The sequence below is a fragment of the Rhinolophus hipposideros genome (assembly GCF_964194185.1).
Source record: "Rhinolophus hipposideros genome assembly, chromosome: 7".
In the NCBI taxonomy this organism is placed as follows: domain Eukaryota; kingdom Metazoa; phylum Chordata; class Mammalia; order Chiroptera; family Rhinolophidae; genus Rhinolophus; species Rhinolophus hipposideros.
In genome coordinates this window covers 24507766-24532356 of record NC_138053.1, presented here as the reverse complement: position 1 = coordinate 24532356, position 24591 = coordinate 24507766, and the positions used below count along the sequence as shown (strand labels likewise).

At 36.2% G+C, this 24591-nt stretch overlaps 1 protein-coding gene across 4 annotated transcripts in view; it reads right to left on the bottom strand.

Moving 5' to 3' along the window:
• EPB41L4A (erythrocyte membrane protein band 4.1 like 4A) overlaps positions 1-24591 on the bottom strand; it is a 229509-nt gene that overhangs the window by 3619 nt on the left and 201299 nt on the right. For all 4 annotated transcript variants that reach the window (XM_081052913.1, XM_081052915.1, XM_081052916.1 and 1 more), the window contains 5 exons: positions 20602-20721; positions 5170-5217; positions 4547-4615; positions 3193-3303; positions 2120-2201 (listed from right to left, as the gene is read on the bottom strand). In XM_081052913.1, coding sequence (XP_080909039.1) covers positions 2120-2201; positions 3193-3303; positions 4547-4615; positions 5170-5217; positions 20602-20721 — 430 coding nt within the window. The remainder of the gene's footprint in view (positions 1-2119; positions 2202-3192; positions 3304-4546; positions 4616-5169; positions 5218-20601; positions 20722-24591) is intronic.

Below are 24591 nucleotides of genomic sequence, written 5' to 3'. Positions count from 1 at the left end.
CTAAAAATGTAAAAACCATTATTAGCTTCTGATTGTACAGAAACACGCAGCAGACTAGATTTAGTCCACAGGCTGTCATGTGCGGACTTGCCCAGACCAATGCCTGTCACTCCTTAGATGTGCTCCTTAGCTATTTGTCAAGTTCAGAATCAAAGGTGTCCCAGCGACAAGCCTGGAGTCAGTGCCATTCATCAGATGATGTATGTTAGCTGTTCTTGTATATGGCAAAGTGAAAGTTATTCTTTCAACATTTAATGTGAATAATTGAAGTTTTATGAGATTCCTAAGTGATGGTGATTAATTAGGGAGTAATTGGAAAAGCAAAAACACAATAAAGTAAAATTCCTAATTATATTAAAACCACCTTAAATTTAATAGCGGGGGGGGGGGGGGATTCTGGGAAGATAACTGCTTATTAATCCTCACAGTAACCCTAAGAGGTAGGTCATTATCTACATTGCATAGAAATTGAGGCTTAAAAGTTCAATACTTTGCTCAAAGTAACACAAGCAGTATGTGGAGACAAGCAGAAATAATGTAGGGCAGTCTCAATGCAAAGCCCTAACCACTAATATGAATACAATTATTAAAATGCACTATTGAATGGAAACAAATTGTCTGTTTAGACAACCTATTAGCTCTCCCAGATTTATGAAACATGCAGATTGCAGTGGAAGTTGGGGTTCACCCCCCTGATCTTCCTTCCTGACAGGCATTCATTCCCCCAGCTGCTGAGAGGGATGGCTGCTACACAGCTCAAAAGAGCCCCTCAGCAGGAACTGCCCTCAGCTGAAGGAAGCCACCTCGCCCAATCATGCCCCTGGTGGGGGGCACCCTTCATCCAATGACTGCAGCCTAGTGAATGTAAGTATATAAAGACCAACCCCCGTGACTCCAGGTGGGATGAGTCAGAAGGGCCATCTCAGCTCCAGAGCTCCCAGTGGAGGCTGGATGCCTCTTACTGGGACTATACTCCACAGTTCAACCCTTGGCTCTACCCAAACCCTTTTATTCCCCAACACGTGTGTTCATCCTAAAAGTGCTTTCCAATAATCAACTTCCTCCATGCAAATCTCCATCTCAGAATCTGTTTTTAGGGAACCTACCCTAAATTAGCACAGGCTTTTCCTGTCCTTGCTCAAGTCATTGGCAAAAACGAATCAGGACAGAGGGCAGCACAGAATGGATTCTTAGGCTGTCCATGAACTTCTAGAATTTATACACAAAACTGTACATGTGCTTAGATGTATTTTTATGGGAGAGAGATAGTAATTATAATTGGCTTTTCAAAGGGGTCGACAATCCAAACAAGACTGAAAACCACAGCACTGCAAATAGGCTAACACTGATCCATTATAAACATCAACTTGATCCACTATAAACATCAACTTCGTTTTGACAGCAGTTGTTTAACCAGACATAAATCTATCCAATAATCTTATACAGCCTACATTTTTTTCTTTTTAAAAAAATACACCATGAGAAGTGCTATCAAATGCCTTGCTGAAATACTTGCTACAGTGCTCCCCTGATATATCTATCTAATTCAGGTGAGCGTTAAATTGATTTTGTTAAGGCAACTAGATGTCTGCCTATGTCCTTGAATTCCCTCTTAACCAGATTTTTAAAACATTTCCACAACAACAGTAATTCTCTTTGAGGGAGAAGACAGAAATAAAACAGGATTTGAGTAATTCTCCTGCCTGCCATCAGTTAACAATAGAAGGTCTGCCCCCTGTGAACCTGCCACTTTCTCCTTGTTTCTCTGGCTCAAAAAAATATCTGAAAGTATTTTTTTTTAATTAGTGAAGGCATTGTTTGTTTATTCTGGCTCCAAACAATCTTATGATCTCTGTTATCCTTGGCTTTTCCCCAAGCCTCAGATCACTTCAGACCTTGCACTATCTCTAGCTCTCACTGTTAACATAAGTCGTCCCAGGTCATGCCCTGTCTTGGTCATGCAACCCTCCTCTTTCCTTCTCCTTCCACGTTTTGCACAAGTTCTTTTAAAATGGAGCGCCTCAGAGTAAAATTAAGGATTCATTTCTCTACCTCCCTAAAGAACTCCCAGAAAAGTGTCATCAGTGAAACACCTTCTTAAAACTTGACTATTACCAACCTGATGAACGGTGGAGCCGCCAGAGCCCTGAGCATCTGAAGAACGGGTCACGGGCAGGGGAGGTACAAGATCCGTTTTTGAACTGCAGAGAGTGAGTTTTAAAATTCAGTTTTGAGAATCACAATTTGAGCTGGAAGAGGGCCATAGTGTGAAAAGCATGTCTTATATATTTTGTGTTCCTAATAGTGTCCACCACAGGGCTTTCCACAGAGATACTTTTAACAAGTGTTTTTGAATCAAGTCAGACAGGTTCAGTAATTTGCCCTAAATCAGAGCAAATAAGTAGAAGAACCAAGAATAAAACATAGGTATGGTTCCCATATGCTTTTCTTACTGTAATATGTTGTATAAGTGGCTGTTGGATTTGATTCTGAAGAAACATTTATTAGCCACTTATGCTGTTTTATAAATCTATAGAACTACAGATAGCCATTACCTACCTTTTACAAACAAAAAAAATAAACAAAACCTGGCCCATATTTCTCTCCACTGGGCTATGCTGTCTCCCAAGTTATTAACATTTATCAAAGTTTTGAGCCTTAATTCAGAGTTTAATATTTAACATTCGAATACAGCAATACAAAGCACATGAATTTCTAAAATTATAGTATTTTTACAAATGGATGCCTAATTATTTCATTAACATATTATTTAAAATATAGTATCTATAGTGTCAAACAAGATAAGGTCACTTTCCTCACAAGTAAAGAGAACACAAAGATACAAACTACTGTAATATGCTATTATGCAAGCTTCTCTTCAATATGGCTGCATCATTCACAATAGAATAGCTCATGTACTTTTTTGCTTCTACATGTTTCAGTGCACAGCTCAGAAGTGCCATGACAAAGTATGGCCTAGATCTGCGCTATCCAATATGGCAGCCACACATGGCTACCACTTCAATTTAAATTAATTAAAGTTAATAATATTCAATTTTTAGCTTCCTGGTCACACAAGCTACATTTCCAATATTTAATAGCCACAGATATTTCCATCATTGGAGGAAGTTCTATTGGATTGTATAGTTCTGAAGCCACGAGGGTGATGATGTACTCAGGTTTGGTACTTACTTCACTTCTGAGAGAACAGATCGCTCTCCATCTGAACACTGGGACCGGCGATACTGGCGGTAACTTCGGGGTGAATGAGAATGCCTGATGCGGATTGGGTCACCTTGAGTCCTGAACAACCGTAAGTCAGAGCAGGATAATTCCTTAATATTGATTCCACAAGGGACTAATAATGACTTTGAGAGTTTTAAAAAGAACTTGACACCCCTGGGTTTGGAAATCCTATGTGGCTTAAATTTCATAAGTTAACAATAGAGAAGTGCTCCCTCAACCATACATGAAAATGAAACTCTCTATAGTATTTGTGTGTGCGTGTGTGTGTGTGTGTGTGTATGCGGTGTTGCTGTTTGTTTGTTTTAAACTTTTATTTATTTTAAGTGTGTTTTTCCAGGATCTGATCAGCTCCAAGTCAAGTAGTTGTTTCAATCTAGTTGTGGAGGGTGCAGCTCACAGTGGCCCATGTGGGGATCGAACCAGCCACCTTGCTGTTAAGAGCACTGTAATCTAACCAACTGAGCTAACCGGCCGCCCTATATGTATATTTTTAAAGCACTAAATTGTAATGAAATTATTCCCTACAGTTAGGTTCTTTCCAGTGAAGTGAAAGAAAAAAATCTACAATGCGGACAAAATGGCATTCCTATTCCTATTTCTTTTTCCAGAAAAAGTTGGTCATTGTCCTAGCTACTAACTAGCCTGTCATTGAGAAGTCCATCTTCGGCCTAAAGATGAGAGTGTTGGGGGTGAAGGTTGGGAGGGTGTGTACCACCCTGCAACATGACCAGAGTGGGAAGGAAGTATGAGTTACAGAAGGAAAACAAAGCAATAAAGCAGCTCCTACTTCTCTTAAGCAATCATAGCATGGCAGAAAACAGAGTACACAGGTCATCTATTGCATCCTACACTGAGTGGTGATTAGGGAATCCCTATGTTTTCAGGAAGCATGTTCAATGTGCTAGTTCTGTGATAGGGATTGGGTTGGGCTTCATTACAAGGTTTTGTGGTCCACGTAATTCTCTTGGTGCTAAATAATGACTAAAATGAAACTTTGTCACCAAGCAATAAATAGCTTTAAAAAATTGTATTTTAAAACTAACATCAATCATCAAAAGCCCCTTTGTAACTACCATATACAAATAGACGGTTAATAGGAGATAACTGATTGTAGCACAGGAGAATGATTAGCTTTAATACACCCGTTTAAAGCTTCTTTCCCTATAGTTGTTTTTAATTTTAGATAAAATGTAAAGACAAATGTACGCACTGCTTGGAACACCACTTTAGAGTTAGAAGGAATTACTCACTTATGAGCACTAAAAAACTTCTGTGAAAAGATTTTCAAAGACATACTCACTCCACTTTAGTGTATGGAATCTCTTTTAATTGTTCTTCTGACAATCCAGATGGATCCACAAGTTCCTTCCTAGAAGGGAACGAGCAAGAAAACTAAAGTTGTGATGCTGGTAGAACTACTAATACCTTCCACAACCTGTCCCAAAACAGAATGTTTGCAAAACTAACAGAAATGTAAGCCAGGAACACGATTTAAAAACTGAAATGTATTCAAGGAAAAATGGGAAGAAAACCTTTTCTGTAACTCTTCTACCTTCTTCCAATTTTTCTATATCCAGAACGTAGACGGTTCCCCATCCGTTCCCAATTCCCCTACAAAAATTTCCCTCCTCTCCCCTGTAGGAGGTATCTTTTTTCTTCTGAATCTGTTTTCCTTGGTATTTATTTGTAAACTATTGGTCTGTCTGAAGCCCATTTATAGGTGAGGCTAAGGGGTCTTAGGAGAGGGCTGCTGGCATGGTAAGGTGCCACCACTGTGAGTGCCATGTGTACATGTGTACATAAGGATGAAACTATTTGACAGGCTCCAGCCCTAGGCAGCCTCTTACTGTCAGTGGGTTTCCTTGTAAATGCCTTAAAACCACATGGGTTTTAAAACAGTGAGGAAAAAAAACCAGTACTCACTGAATATGTTTCCATAACTCTTCTTTTGCTTGGATATCAGGGCTTCTCCTATAAATAGAGAAAACACTGCTCATCTCGGCAAATGTGCTTCATCTAACAATCTCATAGCTAACTGTAGCAAGGGCTACAACTCTAAGTTTTCAGACTGTGAGGTTCTTATTTGCCAGCTGAGAAACGACAAGGAAGGACGGGGCAGGGGAGCTTATGTGGGATGATTAGTATAAAGACATCAGGATGATTTATCTGCTAGCACCACTGAAGAAAGGTCGTATGAAAAGCAGCTGTAACTAGGGCTTCATTTGATGACAGAGCTTAGAACTGCAGAGGCAAATTTACCCACCCTCCACTGGTGGTATTACAATGAAGAATAATTCAAGGCTTCTGTTTCTGGTTCTTCTAAGTATTTATAAGAAAAAGCAAAAGAAGAACTCCTCCTGATTCTATTCACGTGATCTGTAATCACCTCATAGAAACAGCAATCACAAGGGGAAAAGAAACGGTGGGATATCTCAGACTCGCAGACTGTGTGCCGCTGACACACCTTTCATGTTACATCTGACGATGTGTTTCTGGGCCAAAGCCTGGGCCCACAAATGCTGAAACCTATCGGTGGCCCATGCTGTCACCCTCCATATGCCCTTCTGCATCCCTACGTACAAGCCCACAAATCTCTCTCCAAGAACGACTTGAGTAGAAAGTAGTTCCACCACTACTTTCAGCTTCCTAGAATGAGAAATTCAAAGTCAGCATTCCTATTTCATACTGCCCATAACAGCAATGAATGCTAGAATTCTATTAGCTCTGCAACTGTTGCCACAGAATGTCTTTTTCGCAGTGTGAAAATGATAAGGTTTCATCAGTCCTTTCACAAGAACTGAGATCTAATAATAGTAGGTCCAAAGAAAGGACCCAAACCCTATCAATTAAATGGCCTGGAGCTAAGCAAAGCCACTGATAGTCTCTGTCCTGTGGAGTTTTACATTCATAATCAGTATCCGCATTTGGGGGCTCGATATCACTTTCAACATAAGATATTATCATTGCTTTCATTTTTCTCAGTTAATACACTCCAAGGCATTCTGGTTGGGCTTCCTGCGCCCACAGAATGCAATAAGCTACTTTCTAGCAATTTAATTGACTAAGTAGTTTTTTCCTATGGGGAAATAAAATCTGTCTGTGAAGACTTCCAAGCAACTCAAAAGGAGTCAAAACACGAAAGATGAGGGGGAGAGGATGAAGCCTTGGTCTCAGACATATAAAACATGATAGTGTTAATACATTTTGCTATCAGAATAAAACTGTATGCTTAAAAAATCTTAAGAAATGCTTCCTTGGTAGGACTTCCTGTATGGAACCCACCTTTCCTACATTTGGCTGGTCTGATTCACAAGACAATATATTAAACGTGCAAATATTAAAAAGCATTAGCAGTGGATACTTCTGAGTGCTGAAATCGCAGGTAATTTTATTTCCTTGTTTATAATTAGTTATCTTTTCTGATTTGTTAAAAACTAAGATAATTTCTTACCTTACTTATCAGAAAAGGAAAAAAACATAAGGTTATTTTCATGTTTTAAAAAAAATAAAATAAAATAAACTACTATTGCTACAATTCCATGGGAAATGCCTTTCAGTCCCATCTTGGAAGAATTAGCAGAAATGTTATCTTAACCTGAATGAGAATATCAGCCATAAATGTTGGTCCTAAAAGATTAAAAAATGTAATCTATATGTTTAAGTTCTATAGCACAATAATAGTCATATATTGAAATAGAGTTCTGAAATGGCCAGCAGTTTCAAACAGCTTTAAGGCAAGGAAAAGTTCCAAAGCTTTAAAAGAAAAGAAAAAAAGTTAATTTCCTCCAATTGCTAGACCACCTGTGATTTAACAAATGTAAACATGTGCTAATGAGGAATGTGTTATTTTTATGCTTACATCTGCACACATTTAATCAGTAATTTAAGATGAATTCATGATCCGCAACTCAACATCATTTTGTGGATTTAGAAAGCTGTGGAATTTTAACAGCCATTTTTCTCAATTAAAAGGCCCTTAATTATGCAGATGTTTTATTTGAACTTCCCAAATAAGTTCTCAAATAAGTTCCCAAATAGAACTCTGAGTTGTCCATAGGTACAACATGTATAAAAAATACACAATAGTCCAATAATCTTTAAAAGCTTCCCTCATTCCCACCTTTAGCAATAGCCAATATTCAATTTTCAGAAAAATTAGTTTGAGACATCATTACAAATCATTTTCCTTTCTTCCAAAACCCTAAAATTGGACCATTTCATACATCTACAAAGGGTTAAAACCCCATCATTGCATACAGTATTATCCTACATCCTCCAAACACTCCAATTATATTACCTAGAAATATTATACTATATCCTACATACACTATATATTATAGTATAATATATAATATACTACATTTTGTGTACTATGTTATACTAGAAATAAAATAATAAATATGGCAGCATCTGACTTACTATTTTGTGATCTTACTACTGATCACTGTTCTGAAAGGAAGCTTAGAGTTGAAAATACATTACTAAGAAAAATGTGAGTTCACAAAACATCGTTATTTAAAGAATTCAAAGCACCTAATAAATATCCCAGTAATTCCTCATCGTATTCCTGAGTGGTCAGAATAGATACGATTAGGAGATGTCTTAATCTTCAACTCCTTCCTTCGCACCACTCAGAATTAAAGAAGGATTAGAAGCCCACGGAACCAAGCAACCTAGTTGCTGCAGAGCACTCTGGAGTCACTTCCACAGGCTTCGTGCGACATCTTTATCTAAGGCACCACAATTCTGTTTGGTGTTTAACTGGGAACATCATTTCACCCTGACAATATTTTTTTCAATAAAAATAGTAAGACATTATTGCCACCAGAGGGAGCCTGAGCCTTCTCGCACACACTAGTTGAACCATTTATTGTTTTATTTAGTTTTAAAGCTGCTTCCAAATAACCCGATAGTAAAGGTTCACCCATGTAGAAAAGGAGTTTCACCAAAGTTTTCTAATGACAAGTAAACATGAATGTCATGGCAATGCAGCTGAAAAATGTACTAGATAGCCCTATACTTCTCAATGTTCTACAAGATGAGATCCAATCATATTTCAGCTTAATAAGTTTGAAGAGAGAGGCGTTTTGCATTTCGTACTACTGTATGTCTCTGGTATTTAATAATAAATATGATTTTCTAGTTTTCATTGGGGATTTAAAAAACAATGAATGAATCACGTTTGAATGATGTATCATAACATGCTAAACCCTCAGTGGATACCTCCACAGAGGCAATTTATAGATACTGCAGTAGGAATTCAAGTATACCATGGACCACCCTTTATCTGCAGGGTACACATTACAAGACACCTAGCGGACACCTGAAACTACATAGTGCCAAACTCTATAGTGTTTTTTCCTATACATCCATATGTATGATAAAGTGAAACTTATAAATTAGGCACAGTAAGAAGTTAACAATAATTTACAATGGAAAAATTATAACAATACATAGTAATAAAAGTTATGTGAATGTGGTGTCTCCTCTCTCTCTCAAAATACCTTCTTGCACTCTACTCAACTTTTCACTTAAAGGGAGCACTTTATGGCTTCTCTTTGGCATATCCGAATTGCTGGCATTACTACTCTTGCGCTTTGGGGCCATTATAGTAAAATAAGGATTATTTGAATACAAGCGCTGCCATACCATGACAGTCAAACTGACAACCATGATGGCTATTAAGTGAGCAATGGGTGCGTCAGCATATACAGTGTGGACACGCTGGACAAAGGGATGGTTCACGTCCCAGGCACGATGGAGCGGGACAGCATGCAATTTCATCACTCTACTCAGAATGGGGCACAATTTAAGACTTATGAATTGTTTATTGATGGAATTTTCCATTCACTATTTTCCGACCATGGTTAACCCCGTGGTTTTGTGAAAAGCAAAACCACGGGTAAGACGGGACTACTGGATGGGAGTAACTGAGAGATAAGTAATTTACTGTATATCTGAAATGACAAATATAAATATATCTGAAGAACAATTTAAATTACTTCAGATACTGCGCTACCTATATTTCTATGTTTTAAAAAAGCTGTAATGGTTCCTAGTGGTTTCTAAATTCTCATAGAACCAAATTCTTTTATGTAGGTTGGCCCCACCATACTCTCTTTACATCTCACCTCTCTCCTCATCTCAAGGGGAATAAAAAATCAAATACCTTGTATGTTTCTAGAGATTAACCAAGACCTGGAGAACTTACTAATTATAGTAATTGCAAGTGTTTATGATGTCACAGGTACTTGATATACGTGATGTGACATAATGTTCAGCTAAATCACAGGAGGATGGTATTATCTGTGTTATAGAGATGACACTGGAATTGTGTGGAGATGAGGTAATAAGCTAACTTTGGGAGGCAGAATGTAGACAGAGTCCTAACCATAGCAGCGAGAACATATTTCCTTTTTTTAAAAAAAAGTATTAAATTTATTGGGGTGACATTGGTGAATACATTATATAAGTTTCAAGTGTACAATTCTATATCATATGTATATTGCACTGTGTGTGTATCATCCAAATTCAAGTCTCCTATCACCATATATTTGAACCCCTCTGCCATCTTCTATTTCCCCATACTCCCCTGACCTTCTGGTAACTACCACACTGTTGTCTATGTCTACGAGGCTGTCTTTGTTTGTTTTATTTGTTCATTTGGTGCTTTCTGTTTATATCCCACCTATGAGTGAAATCATATGGTTCTTGTTTTTTTCCATCTAACTTATTTTGCTTAGCTTGATAATCTCAAGATCCATCCATGTTACCGCAAATGGCAGTATTTCATTTTTCTTATGAAATATTTCATATATTCATAATATATGAATAATTATGAATAATAATTATTTCATTGAGTAATATTTCATTGTATATATGTAGGTACCATATCTTCTTTATCCAATCACCTATCGAAGGACACTTTGGCTGTTTCCATGTCTTGGCCACCATAAATAATGCTGCAATGAACATACCTTTGCAGATAAATGTTTTAAGAATTTTGGGGGGTAGATATCCAGAAGAGAGATTATTTGGTCATATGGTAATGGTATTTTTAATTTTTTGAGGAATCTTCATACCGTTTTCCATAGTGGCTGTACCAATTTACATTCCTACCTGCAGTGTATGATGTTTCCTTTTACTCCATAACCTCTCCAACACTTGTTATTTCTTGTCAGCCATTCTAACAGGTGTGAGGTGGTATCTCATTGTGGTTTTGATTTGCATTTCCCTAATAGCTAGTGAAGTTGAGCATTTTTCATATATCTGTTGGCCATTTGTATGTCTTGTTGGGAGAAGTGTCTGTTCAGGTCCTCTGTCCATTTTTTTTAATAGGACTGTTTTTTTTGTTGTTGTTGAGTTGTATGAGTTCTTTATATATTTTGTATATTAATCCTTAATTAAAGGTATTATTTACAAAAATCTTCTCCCATTCATTTGGTTGCCTTTTTGTTTTGTTGATGGTTTCTTTGGCTGTGCAGAAGATTTTTCGTTTGATATAGTTCCATGCACTTATGTTTGCTTTTACTTCCCTTTGTGGGTCAAATTCATAAAATCCTCTAGAAGACCGAGTTCCATAAGTTTAATTCCTATGTTTTCTTCCATGTATTTTATTGTTTCAGGTCTTACATTTAGGTCTTTGACCCATTTTGAGTTAATTTTTGTGTATGGTGACAGATAAAAGTCTAGTTTCATTCTTTTGCATATGGCTTTCCAATTTTCCCAATACCATTTATTGAAGAGGCTTTCTTTTCTCCATTGTATGTTTTTGGCTCCTTTGTCAAAAATTATTTGCTCATATATACGTAGGTTTATTTCTGGGCTTTCAGTTCTGTTCCATTGGTCTGTGTGTTTGTTTTTCTGCCAATACCATGCTGTTTTGATTATTGTCGCTTTGTAGTATAATTGGAAGTCAGGGAGTGTGACACCTCTGGCTTTGTTCTTTTTTCTCAGGATTATTTTGGTTATTCTCAGGATTATTAGGTTCTTTGTGGTTTCATACAAATGTGTTGATTTTTGTTCTATTTCTGTGAAAACTGCCATTGGAATTTTGATGGAGACTGCATTAAATCCATATATTGCTTTGGGTAATATGACTAGCTTGTCCTATATAAAGTGATTCATTGTGTTTCATAGTTATAACACTTTTACCCCAGTTGCTTACTTGAAATTTTCATTTGATTGCCCACTTGGTTTCTCAACAAAACAAAAATGTTCATAATCTATCCCCATATATCCTTGGCCCATCTCACCCATTCTCAGTAAAACAGCATGGCTACTCACTCCATCCATCAGCCCAAAGCTAAAATTCATCCATGATACCTCACATTATGAACCTGTCAGCTCTACTTCCAAAATGTGTATTTATCCACTTCTCTTCATTTCTACTACCACCATTTTTTCTGAGCTAAAACCATTTCCCACACCTGGACCACAACAAATGTTTTCTAATTGCTTTTCCTGCTTCCTTTCTTTCTCAGTCTGCTTTTTACCAAGCAGCCAAAGCAACTTCAGAATGAATCACTCTTCAAATAGATTTTTTTCCCCTGCCCTTAAATAATATAATTTTTTAAACTGCACTTTGGCCATATCAGTTATATAGTTAATCAATCAAGTCCAGTTACAAAGTCAACCCTAACATTTGCTAAATGTTTTTATGGTTTGCTTTAAAACTAAATTCCAGAATAGTACACACATCAAACTCTTAAAAGGATTCTTTTCTTACAACTGCTTGAGATAATCCTTTATCTTTGATCTGATATTTTAATCATATAGATAAGATTAAAATTTAAAATACTGTTAAATTCTTTTCTTATGTTAGTTGATCTGAGAGACACAATACCCAATTTAAAGATATTTGTCTATCTCAAAGGGAGTATTCCAGAACTTCTGCTTCTGGCCACAATGCAATTGGTATCAGACCAACCCTCCCATCCTCAACACTATAGAATGAAACAAAATACACAGAGCAACTGGTTTTCAGACATTGGGCAACAGTCAGCATAAGCCTGTGATCTTTAAGGGAAGGAAAGCACAAGGTGATCACCTATTTGCTCCAGTTTTCTGCCTAGGGACACTTTTGCAGTGTGGTTCAGGAAAGTGGAGCTCAAGAGGTAAGTGTTACAGGGCTGAGGAGGCAGAGATCAGAAGTTGACACTGTTGATGAGGCTGAAATTTACAGTGCAAAAGAAAAAGGGAACCAGAAGTCTGCATCGGGTCTTCCGTAAGGTGTTGGCTGAGAACATTCACTGAACTTAATCTATACACAAGCAGAGTGAGATGAGACTCAGTGAGGCCTAACAGAGAGCAGCTACGGCAAGGCTGACAGCTGAACAGAGATACCACAGAGTGTCAAGGGGCAGAAGACAAAGTTCTGTTGCAGTCACAGTGAAGAAGCCATGCTGAGCACTGTGCATTCAACTAGCCAATCCAAAAGGCCAATCTTTAGGAATAAGGACCACCCTTGGAGCAAAGGCTAAATGAAAAAAAATCTAAAAAGCCCCACCCTATGAAAGTGGAGAACAAAGCATAAAAAATAAGATCATGAGGGGGCAGCCAGGCGGTGCCCTTAACAACATGGTTGCCAGTTTGATGCCCCACATGGGCTGTTGTGAACTGTGCTCTCCACAACTAGATTGAAACAACCACTTGACTTGGAACTGACAGGTCCTGGAAAAACACACTTAAAATAAATAAAAGTTAAAAAAAAATCATGAAGACCCGACAGTAATTGAGCTGCCAGCCAGAAAAAAATTTGACACTATAAAGGAAGACAACATAATCCAGACCTACAAACATATCATCTAAAATTTCCAGCATATAATAAAAAAATTACTGTACACGCAGAGAGGCAAGAAGATATAACATAATCTAGAAAAAAAATAATAAAAGTAGTCAATAGAAACAGATTGTGAAAGACCCAAATGCGTGAATCCACTAACAAGAGCTTTAAAACATCTTCTATAAATATGTGCAATATAAAGGAAAATATTGACAGAATAAATAGATGGGAAATATTAGCTCAGAAATGGAAAGTATAAAAAGAAAAAACTGGAATTCTAGAACAGAAAAGCACAAAGTTCACTGAATGGGTTTAATAGCACATTAGACTATTATTAGATTATTAGTGGGGGGAGGAAAAAAAGGGTTGATGGAGTTGAAAACAGGTCAACAGAAATTAGAAACCATGAGAAAAAGAAGAAAATGAATTTTAAAAATGAACAGAACCTCAGTTGTTTGTGGGATAAGAGCAAATGGTCTAACATATATGTAATTAGATCCCTAAAAGGAGAGCAAGAGAGAATAGGTCATAAAAAATAATTTGAAAAATAATGGCCCAAAATTTCCCATATTTGGTGAAAAACATCAAATTCAAACAAAAACAATAAAAGATAAATTCACACTTAGCCAAACCAGCTAAAAACTAAAGATAAAGAAAAAAATCATAAAGCCACTATGAAACAAAGACACTCCATGCAGCTCACACAGAACAAAGGCTGCTTTCTTATCAGAAATGACAGAGACCATAAGGCTACAGAACAATCTCTTGAAAGTGTGAAAGAAAAACTATCAACCCAGAATTCTATAGCTGGTGAAAATATCTGTTATGAATCAGGGTAAAATAAAGACATTTTTATGCAAAATAAAACTGAATTTATCCTATGCAGACTTGTACTACAAGAAATGCTAAAGGAAACTGGAATATTCGATCTAGAGAAAGAAACAGGACACTCTGGTAACAGGAATTATGTGGGTAACTGTATTCATTTTCCATTGTTGCTGTAACAAACTACCATAAATTTAGTGGCTTAAAACAACACAAATTTATTATCTTAAAATTCTGTAGGTCGGAAATCTTACACAGGTCTGAACTAAAATCTACGTGTTGTCAGGGCTGTGTTCCTTTCTGGAGGCTCTAGGCTAGGTGAATCCATTTTCTTTGTCTCTTCCAACTGTTAGAGGCTGCCTCCATTCTGTGGCTCATGGCCCCTTCTTCCATCTTCAAAGCCAGTAACAGGTAACAGCAGGTTAAGTTCTTCTCTAACTGAATCATTCCTACTTTCTAATCTGTTCCTTTTCCCACTTCTAAGAACCCTGTGATTACTCTGAGCCTACTTGGATAGTTCAGAATAATCTCCCTGGCAGAAGGTCGATTTATTATCAATCTTAATTCCACCTGAAACCGTAATTCCCTTTTGCCATATAACAAAATATTTATAAGTTATGGAGATTAAGACTTTGGCATATCTAGAGGGCTATTTACTGCCCACCACATTAACTATAATTTGTTTTCCTCTTTTCTTGATTTTTTTGAACAACTTATTGGTGCAACAAAGATAACATTCTAATGTGGGGCTACTAACATGCAAAAATAAAGTACATGGAAATAGAACAAAGGACAAAGAGGGGGGATAAATGGAACTATATTTTTCCAAGGTTTATAAATTTTATGTAAAATGTTTATTAATCCTAAATAGATTGTGATAAATTAAGGAATTATACTATAAACCATAGCGAAACCACTAAATAAAAAAATAATTTAAGAAAATATAGGTAAGCTGTCAATAGGAAAAGTAAAATAGAGTACCAAAAAATATTCAATTAACACAAAATACAGTACGAGGAACAAACCTACAAAAAAACAGGTACAATAAATAGGAAAAAAGAGCAGGATGGTAGACTTAAGCCCCAAAATATTAATAATTACATTAATTGTAAGCCATTCCATTTAAAGGTAGAGCTGGTCAGACTGGATTGAAAAAAAAAAAAGCAAAAAACACCACTAACTATATGCTGTCTACAAGAAATAGACTTTAAATATGAAGACATACTCAGGCTTAAAGTAAAAGGTTTAAAAGGATATATACTCCATGTAAACAATGAGCATAAGGAAGGTATATATCTATATGAGTGTGTAGTAGACACAGAGAAAAGCACCAGAATAAAGAGGATATTTCAAAGGGTCAATTCATCAGAAAGATGATTAAAAAATATATGTATACACTTAATACTGAAGCTTCAAAATAACTTGAAGCAAAAACTGGCAGAACTAAAGGGTAAAACAGACCAATCCACAATCACTGGAAATGTTAACATCCCTCTCAATGATTGAAGTGTAGACAAAGAAATTAGAAGATAACATGATCAGCTAACTAGATCTACTTGGCATTTATAAATGACACACAGTGACTGAGAATACTCATTCTTTTTAGGCCCACAAGATCATTTATCATTAAAGACCACACGCTAGGTCTTAAAACAAGTCTCAATAAATTTCAAAGGATTAAAATCTTACATACTTTTTAAACCACAATGGAATTAAATTAGAAATAAGTAGTAATAAGATATCTAGCAAAACCCCAAATATTTGGAAATTAAACACCTACTAAAAAAAAATCCATGCTCAAAGAAATAACAAGAGAAACTAAAAATTATTTTGAACTGCAAGACAATGCAAACAATGATTATCAAAATATGTGAGATATAGTTAAAGCAGGGCTTAGAAGAAACGTAACTTTATAGTTATTTTTAAAAAGAAGAGAGGTTTAAAATTAGTGTCACCTTAAGAAGGTGAGAAAAGAAAAGCAAATAAGAGACAAAACAGAGGGAAAGAAGTAATAATGAGTGGAAATCAATGAAATAGACAACAGATAACAGAGACAATCAACAGAACCCCAAATTGCTTCTCTGAAAAAACAGATTAAGAAAAAACGAAGAGAAAACAGAAATTATCAACATCATAAATGAAAGATGATATCACAACAGATGTTAAAAAGATACTAGAGAATTATTGTGAATAAAATTTTGCTAACAGATTTGACAACTAACAAAATGAACAAATTCTTTTAAAAACACATATTACCTAAACTTACACATAACAAGCAGAAAATCTGAATAGCCTAATATCTGTTAAAGAAATTGAGTCTTTTAAGTTAAAACTTCCCACAAAGAAAATTCTAGGCAGAAATGGTTTCACTTGTGAATTATATTTAAGGAAAAATAATGCTAACTTTACATGAACTCTTTAAGAAAATGAGGAAAAAGGAATAATTCCCAAATAATTTTAAGCAACCAGTATAACCCTGTTACCAAAAACCTGACAAGACACTACAAGAAAATTACAGACCAACATTTCTCACGGATATAGAAAATCTTAACAAAACATATCAAATAGAATCCAGTAATATGCAAAAAAAATAACATATCAGGACCAGAAGGACCTTATCCCAGGAATGCAAGGATGTATCATTCAAAACTGAATCAATGTAATTCTTTTGCTAACTGAATAAAAAAAAAAAAAAACCATATACACTCATCTAAATAGATGCAGAAAAAGCTTATAACAAAATTCAAAACTCACTAATGATAAAAACTTCTTAACATATTAGGATGGAAGGGATCTTCCTCAGTCTTACAGCTAGCTTCAGACTTAATGTGACACACCAAATGTTTACCCTAAGAATGAGAACAAGGCATAGATATCTTTCTTCCCACTTATATTCAACACTGTAATTCAACACTGTACTGAGGATCTAGCCAGTACACTAAGGGAGGGAAAAAAAAGAAATAAAAGGCAAAAATATTTGAAACAACAACACAAAAAAACTGTCTCTGTTCACAAACAATATGCTTGTAAATGCAAAAAATTCTAAGAAATTGCCAAAAAAAAAAAAAAGAAAAAGAAAAAGAAAAAAGCAAGCTACTAGAACTAATAAGTTAATTTAACAAGGTTGTCAGATGGCAAGATACAAAAATCAGTATTGAAAAAATAATTTGTTTTCCTATGTACTAAAAAACAAGTGGAAAAATTTAAATGTACAATTCAATACCATTAAAACTATCAGATATTTAGGATTAAATTTAACAAAATAACTTCAACAACTCTACTGAAACTATGAAACATTGCTGAAAGAAGTTAAAGACAAATAAATGGGTGAATCAGACATTAATTTTCTCAAAATTGATCTAGAGATTCAACGTAATCCTAATCTACAGACTATAGTCTTTTTTTTTGTAACAACTAAAGTTGATTCAAAATTTTCATAGAACTGCCAAGTACCTAATAGCTAAAAACAGTCTTGAAAAAAAAGACAAAGTTGGAGAATTTACACTGCCCGATTCTAGTCTTATTATAAAACTACAGTAACCAAGACAACACAGTAGCTTAGGGATAGACAGATCAATGAAACAAAATTGGTCCACACATAAGCAGCCAACTGATTTTCAACAAAGGCCCTGAGGCATTTCAGTGAATGGTACTGAAATAACCAAATAAACACATGGAAAACACTTCTAAATATCTACCTCTACCTCATACATAGAGAACAATTAATTTTAGATGGATCACAGACCTAAATATAAGAGCAAAAATCTATACAGTTGCTAGAAAAAAATATGAGAATATCTTTGTGACTTTAGTATAGGCAAATATTCCTTACTATGCAACAAAAACCCCTTAACTGTAAATGAAAAAATGATACGGTGGTCTTCATCAAAATTTAAAATGTATTCTCATCAAAAAACAATGTTAAGAACATGAAAAAGCAAACCACAGCCAGGAGAAAGGATTCACAATAATACACATATCTGAAAAAAAGCTTATATCCAGAAAAAAGAAAAATAACCTACAAATAAATAATTAAAAAGACAAACAACCCCATTAAAAATGGGCAAAAACTTGAACAGAGACTTTAAACATGGAGATATACAAATAACTAATAAGTACAGGAAAATGTGGTTAACATTAGTCATCAAGGAAATGCTCATTAAAACCACAATGCAATACCACTTCAAATCTACTAGACTAGCTAAAAGTAACAAGACAGATAAAACCAAATATTGGTAAAAATGAGGCAGAACTGGAACTCCTATACACATTGCTTGTGGCATTATGAAATGAAACAAATTTTTTGGAAATCATTTTGGTAGTTTCTTACAAAATTAAATATGCAATTATCCTCTAACCCAGCAATTCCACTCCCAGGTATTTACCCAAGGCAAAAGATAACATACTCCACAGATACACCTGTACAGAATGTCTATAGCAACTTTTAACACAACAGCAAAGCCTGAAAACAAGCCAAATGTCCATTAACAGGAGAACAGACATTTGGTATATTCATACAATGAATTATTACTCAAAACTTTTCAATAAGCACTGATATATACACAACATGGCTTAATCTCAAAAACATGTTGAGTGAAAGAAGCCAGATTTTAAAAGAGCATATATGGTATAATTACATTTATATGAAGCTCAATAAGAGACAAACACTAACTGATCTATGATGATGGAAATCAGAACAGTGGTTGCCTATGTGATTTGGGTACTGGGTAGGAGGAATGTGAGAGAACTTTTTTATTCTATATCTTGATTGGCATCATGGATGCACTATGTAAACATTTGTCAAATTTTTCTGAATTGTACAATCAAGATGAGAGCATTTCATTGTATGTAAATTTCATCTCATCTTACCCTCAATTAAAAATAAAAAAAGTTTAGGCTGTTAAATGATTCTCAGATCCGTCCACTAAAATGATTAAATTCCCAGGCTCACCTACAAATAATTGTCCTATAATATAATCGGATTGTAGTAACTGTAATACGCAACAACATTGTTCTGCTTACCAATTTTACTTATAAATGAATTGTTTCACTTATTTAGTATTACCTCCAATAATCTTTTTTGACTTCCTAAAAATCTATATATAGGATTTCTCCTAATTTTATTTTACTTTTCCCTTTTTTTTAATAAATGAGATTTAATATTGGCATTAAATTGAATTTAGAGTGCTTTAGGAATGATTAAAAAAACTGAATGCTATTTTATGATTTAATAGGAAGCCACTAGACCTTGTGTCTTACAAGTTCCTTATAGAATAAGATTCCACATGGAATATGGACAGGTAAAAGCCTGGGTACAAAAGGTTTACCCATGACTCTGCTGAGGCCTGATCCTAGGGCTCGGTGCCTTTTCATTAGGGTATCTTCTGGGAGGTCTTGTCTTGATTCATCCAGATCTAAACCTCTCTTTTTTAACGGAGTTGGGAAGAGATAGTATTAAAGACAAAGCAAGCTTTTTATTAACTTCTGCTTTAAATTGAACGTTTTAATTCGGTTCCAGCACAAAAACATTATGAATGAATAAATCTGTAAGAGTAGACAGCAGGTCCTCAAATAGCATCGTTTTTGTTATAATGTTCATGAAGTGCCTGAGGAACTTAACTCTTTACATCAATTAGCCTGTGGTACATTTTGCTTCAAGTCACAGAATCTATCAATAATGTTACATGAAGACTTACTGTATACTGTTTAGTGCACTTGCAAATTTTCTATTACAAAGGAAACAGACATCACTCATATGAGATACTACAGATTAAATATATATATATTTTTTGGGGGGGTTAATTGCTAATTAAAAAGTAAGTAGCTAAGACTGAGAAGCATCTCTTAGAGTCAGTCCGGGTCCTGGCATGTATCCTGCAGAGTCCTCCCCTGGCCTGTTAAATGAGTTAGCACCCTCTGCCTGGCTCCCTCAGAGCTCCCACCTACCTATACAGTCTGTCTCCAAATCGACTACCAGCACCCTTCTGCCTCCCTGTCTGAGACACTAAGCCCTCCTTCCACTAGTAAGCAACACCACACATCTGACTGCCCAGGATCACAAAGGGATGGGTAGTTGGTCCCAGCTCACTTGGAAAAGGTATGTTTTGGGAAGTGGGGTGGGTGAGAGTCTAAATCTGGGCAAGGCACACATTTAAAAAAAAACCTCATATGAACTTTATCAGCTCTAAAAAAAATCAATTTGGGGGACTGGCAATTTCATCATTATGGGGTAATTGTGCTCACACATGGCATTGCCTAGCAACAGAAGGAGCAAGCAAATCCCACCCTTGGGATATAATGAATCACTCACTGACTACTGCTCACAAATGGTAATTTGATGGGAAGATATTCACATCTGGTTCAATCCGGAACAAGACTTTAGAGAATCCTTCGGACTCCAACTGAGAGAAGCAGCAGGTATTTCACCAAAAGCCAGGCTCCAGAACAAAGGAGATGTTTCCTACTTTTTCAGTTGAATGTATGCTTTTGTTTAAAAACAAAACAAAACATGATTTTGACAGCCTTGTTTTCTGATGACATTTTGGTTTGGCTATGCTCCAACTTCTACATCTTCAGAGATAATTAATGGCACAAATATAAGGTAAATATGACAAATAAACAATGGGATAATCATGGTTGAACTAAATCACTTTAGGGAGCCTCAAAGAGACAGCTGGATTTGCCCTAGAATCCACGGGCTACTTCCAGCTCAGAGTTTTGAATCAAGGTATAAAGGGTCCACATACGAGCGAGATCTGTGTCTGGATCGCCTGTTGTTAGGGTCCGCCTGGTTTTTTTCCTTTTGTCTCCTTAATACAGCTTCCCACTGAGGCGCTGAATCAACCATATCGTTCTCCTGCCGTATTCTGAAAAGAAAGACCATCCATCCACAGTTAACATCCACACATGTAACACTTTGCTTCTCGGTTCATCCTAAAGTGGCTTTTAAATGACATTAAGAAGTTATCCAATAAGTTATGCAAAAGTTATTAAGAAATGAAAAGTTATTTAAGAAGAAGCAATTTTATAATCACGGAAAGCTAAGAATGGATTAAATGGATTAATAAGGACATACGGATCCATAAGTATATACACATATATACATAAGTATACATCTAATACTTATACCACACATAAATATATAAGTATGTATTAGTTATTTTCAGACTTCTGCTGTTAGCTTAAAATTTTCTAAGAAAATGATGTGTCAAACAGAAACTCATTTAAAACATAGTTTTAAGTTCTGGCTAAAAAAAACAAAACAGTAGTGTCTGCTATAGGGACAATCTTAAATCATGAAACAAAATCATTTCTTTTAAAACATGCTAATTAAAACAGCAATAAATAATTCTACATCGGAATACTCTTGTAAAAAAGTCACACTAATTGTAAAGGTTTTCATGGACAACAGGTGCCGGCTAGAATTCCCATTTTTTTAAGATAGAAAACTAGAAGCGCAAAGATCAACTTGGTGGCATCACGCCTGAGCAGCTGAGGAGGCATGCGGCATTCTGGCTATGGCTGCTCACAGGCTGCAGGGGAATGACGGCTGAGCACTCAGTGTGGCCGAGGGCCAAGCAGGGACTGAATACCAGGGGACCGGAAATCCAAGTGGGAGGGAATTGGGCAGTATATGCACCTGCCAGGTGAGGTCACAGGATAATGTTACTAAATCTCATTTTTAAAAAGATGATCCACAAATCTGGGTTAACTGAACTCTTCCAATTTTTAAGTAATGGCAACCAATTCAGAACATGAAAGTACCTAACAAAAGCCATCCATGGATCACACTGCAGAAGTTTTGGACTTTTGCTGCATCAAGTCTTTCTAACAAGGAGGATGAGGTGTTCCAAGAGAGAGGGGAAGCAAGTATTTAACTAAAGCAAGTGCTTAATTAATGTGCAAATACTGTCTGGGATGCACTGTACCAAGACTGGGAAGCCAGGAGTATTCTTTGCAAAAATCAAACACCTGTTAACGTGAATATTTAACTTTTAATTTGTGGAAGCGCTTCAGGAAACAGCTCCAGTGTGTTCATTTCACATGCTGATGCTCCCTGGGTGTGGAGTGTAGCAGGAAATTGCAAGGTACTCATCCCAGTACTGGGACTATAGGAGCATAACTGCTTCAAAACAAAAATGAAAAGAACCGGCAAAAATTTGGAGTCACTTCTCTCCCTGAACAGATGTCTTTTGGTTGCCTTGTTATAGCACTTAGTAGAGACTGGCGTGGATGTCTGGATTTACTTATAAATGCAAGCCAGTAGACAGGTGGCAAATATTCATTTCACATATAACTTAGAGACAACGGAAGGCAAATTTAAGTTAAAAAGAACAGTATTTTATGAGGAAAAAACGATTTAAGCCTGTCTAGATTAAAGAGGAATTGTGTTAAGTAAAATATTATCTGTAACACACTTCAAGTCTTTGAACTGTATATATTTCCTTGCTGAAGCTTTCATTTCTAATAATCTATTCGAAAAATGAACAGGATATAGTCATGCCTTGTTAAACAGATTCAATAACATAGTTCCCTCTCTCATGGCATGTACAGAGGAAGTTAAAATTTAACATATACTTCTATGAATCTTAATATTAGAAATAGCAGAAGAAAAATATGAGAAGGTATACTATTTGAGATAGTAAATACTGACCATTCTTTGAAACAAACACTCCCATTTGAAAATGCCATGTCTTGTGTATATGTGTGTGCATATACATACACATACACGCATGTATTTTCAGAGAGAACCTACACCTCTGAACCACCCTATGCGTCCTGTCACAGCCCTCTGAGCAATCCTGGACACTCTCAGGACTAAGGGATCCAAAGTTAGGAAGAAATAGTCAACGGGAAAATATCAGGCTAGCAAGGAGGCTTCTCCCCTCCCTCAGGAACCCACACCTTGCACTGCCCAGGGACAGACATAAAACCCAGGTCTTCTAACTCCTAACTTGGAGTCTGTAGACAGAAAAGGGGCTACGTGTTAAACCTGACAAGCTCAAGAGACTGAAAATAACCACATAGGATGGCATGAACAAAAAAATTCCTAACTCAGATGGGCCATGGCAGGAAGTCACATCCCTGGCCTGTGGCTTCCTTGACAAAGGTCAATCTTGTCAATCTTGACCTTAAGTGAGCCTGTCTGTCATCTTTTTTCATCTAAGATAACATACCCTTGGAACGCAAGAATAATCCCTTTCCCAACCCCCCAGGGGGCACAACCCACCACACCAGAGCAGGAAATTACAAAATCCCTCCTTGTTGTCTTGTTCCCCAATACTATCTCTATGTGCTGTAAAATGCTATTCACTATCCTGTACCCACCAATGTAAAAGAAGTGTGTGTCTCTCCATTTTGCTTTTTATGTAATTCCAGAGATTTCCCCGCTTTGCTTTCTCCCACCCCGTTAATCTACAACCAGAGGATTTCATGTAACCTTGTTCCTTTGATTCTAATGTATAAAATAAATTGCAAAACGGCCATTTTCGGGAGCATTTTCTCAATCTGTTGAGACTTTGCTTTCCGGCAATTGCCGTCAGTTTGGCTCAAATAAACTCTTATAAGCTTTCTTTAAGAGTTATAAAACCATAGGCTAGATGGTTTTTCGTTGACAAGTCTTTTAGAGTATTGCTTCCATTCTGAACTAAATCGCTGCATAGTTCATGGGAGGACTAAATTTAGCAATGTTAATTTGTTTTTTTTATTTTTTTTTATAATTAATTTTATTGGGGTGACAATTGTTAGTAAATTTACATAGATTTCAGGTGTACAATTCTGTATTACATCGTCTATAAATCCCATTGTGTGTTCACCACCCAGAGTCAGTTCTCCTTCCATCACCATATATTTGATCCCCTTTACCCTCATCATCCACCCCCCACCCCCTTACCCTCTGGTAACCACTAAATTATTGTCTGTGTCTATGAGTTTTTGTTTCTCATTTGTTTGTCTTGTTCTTTTTGGTTTATATACCACATATCAGTGAAATCATAGTGTTCTCTGCTTTTTCTGTCTGACTTGTTTCACTTAGCATTATTCTCTCGAGATCCATCCATGTTGTCACAAATGTTCCTATATCATCTTTCCTTAACGCCGAATAGTATTCCATTGTGTATATGTACCACAACTTCTTAATCCATTCATCTACCGAAGGACATTTTGGTTGTTTCCATGTCTTAGCCACCGTAAACAAAGCTGCAATGAACATTGGCGTACACGTGTCTCTATAGAGAAATGCTTTTATATTTTTGGGGTAGATACCCAGGAGAGCGATTGCTGGGTCATATGGTAATTCTATTCGTAATTTCTTGAGGAACCTCCACACTGCCTTCCATAGCGGCTGCACCAGTCTGCATTCCCACCAACAGTGTATGAGAGTTCCTTTTTCTCCACAGCCTCTCCAACACTTGTTACTATTTGTTTTGTTGATGAAAGCCATTCTGACTGGGGTGAGGTGATATCTCATTGTGGTTTTCATTTGCATTTCTCTGATGATTAGTGATGTTGAGCATTTTTTCATATGTCTATTTGCCATTTGTATGTCCTCTTTGGAGAAATGTCTCTTCAGGTCCTCTGTCCATTTTTCAATTGGGTTGTTTGTTTTTTTGTTGTTGAGTTTCATGAGTTCCTTGTATATTTTGGATATTAGCCCCTTATCAGAGGAACTGTTTGCGAAAATCTTCTCCCATTCAGTTGGTTGCCTCATTATTTTGTCAATAGTTTCTTTTGCTGTG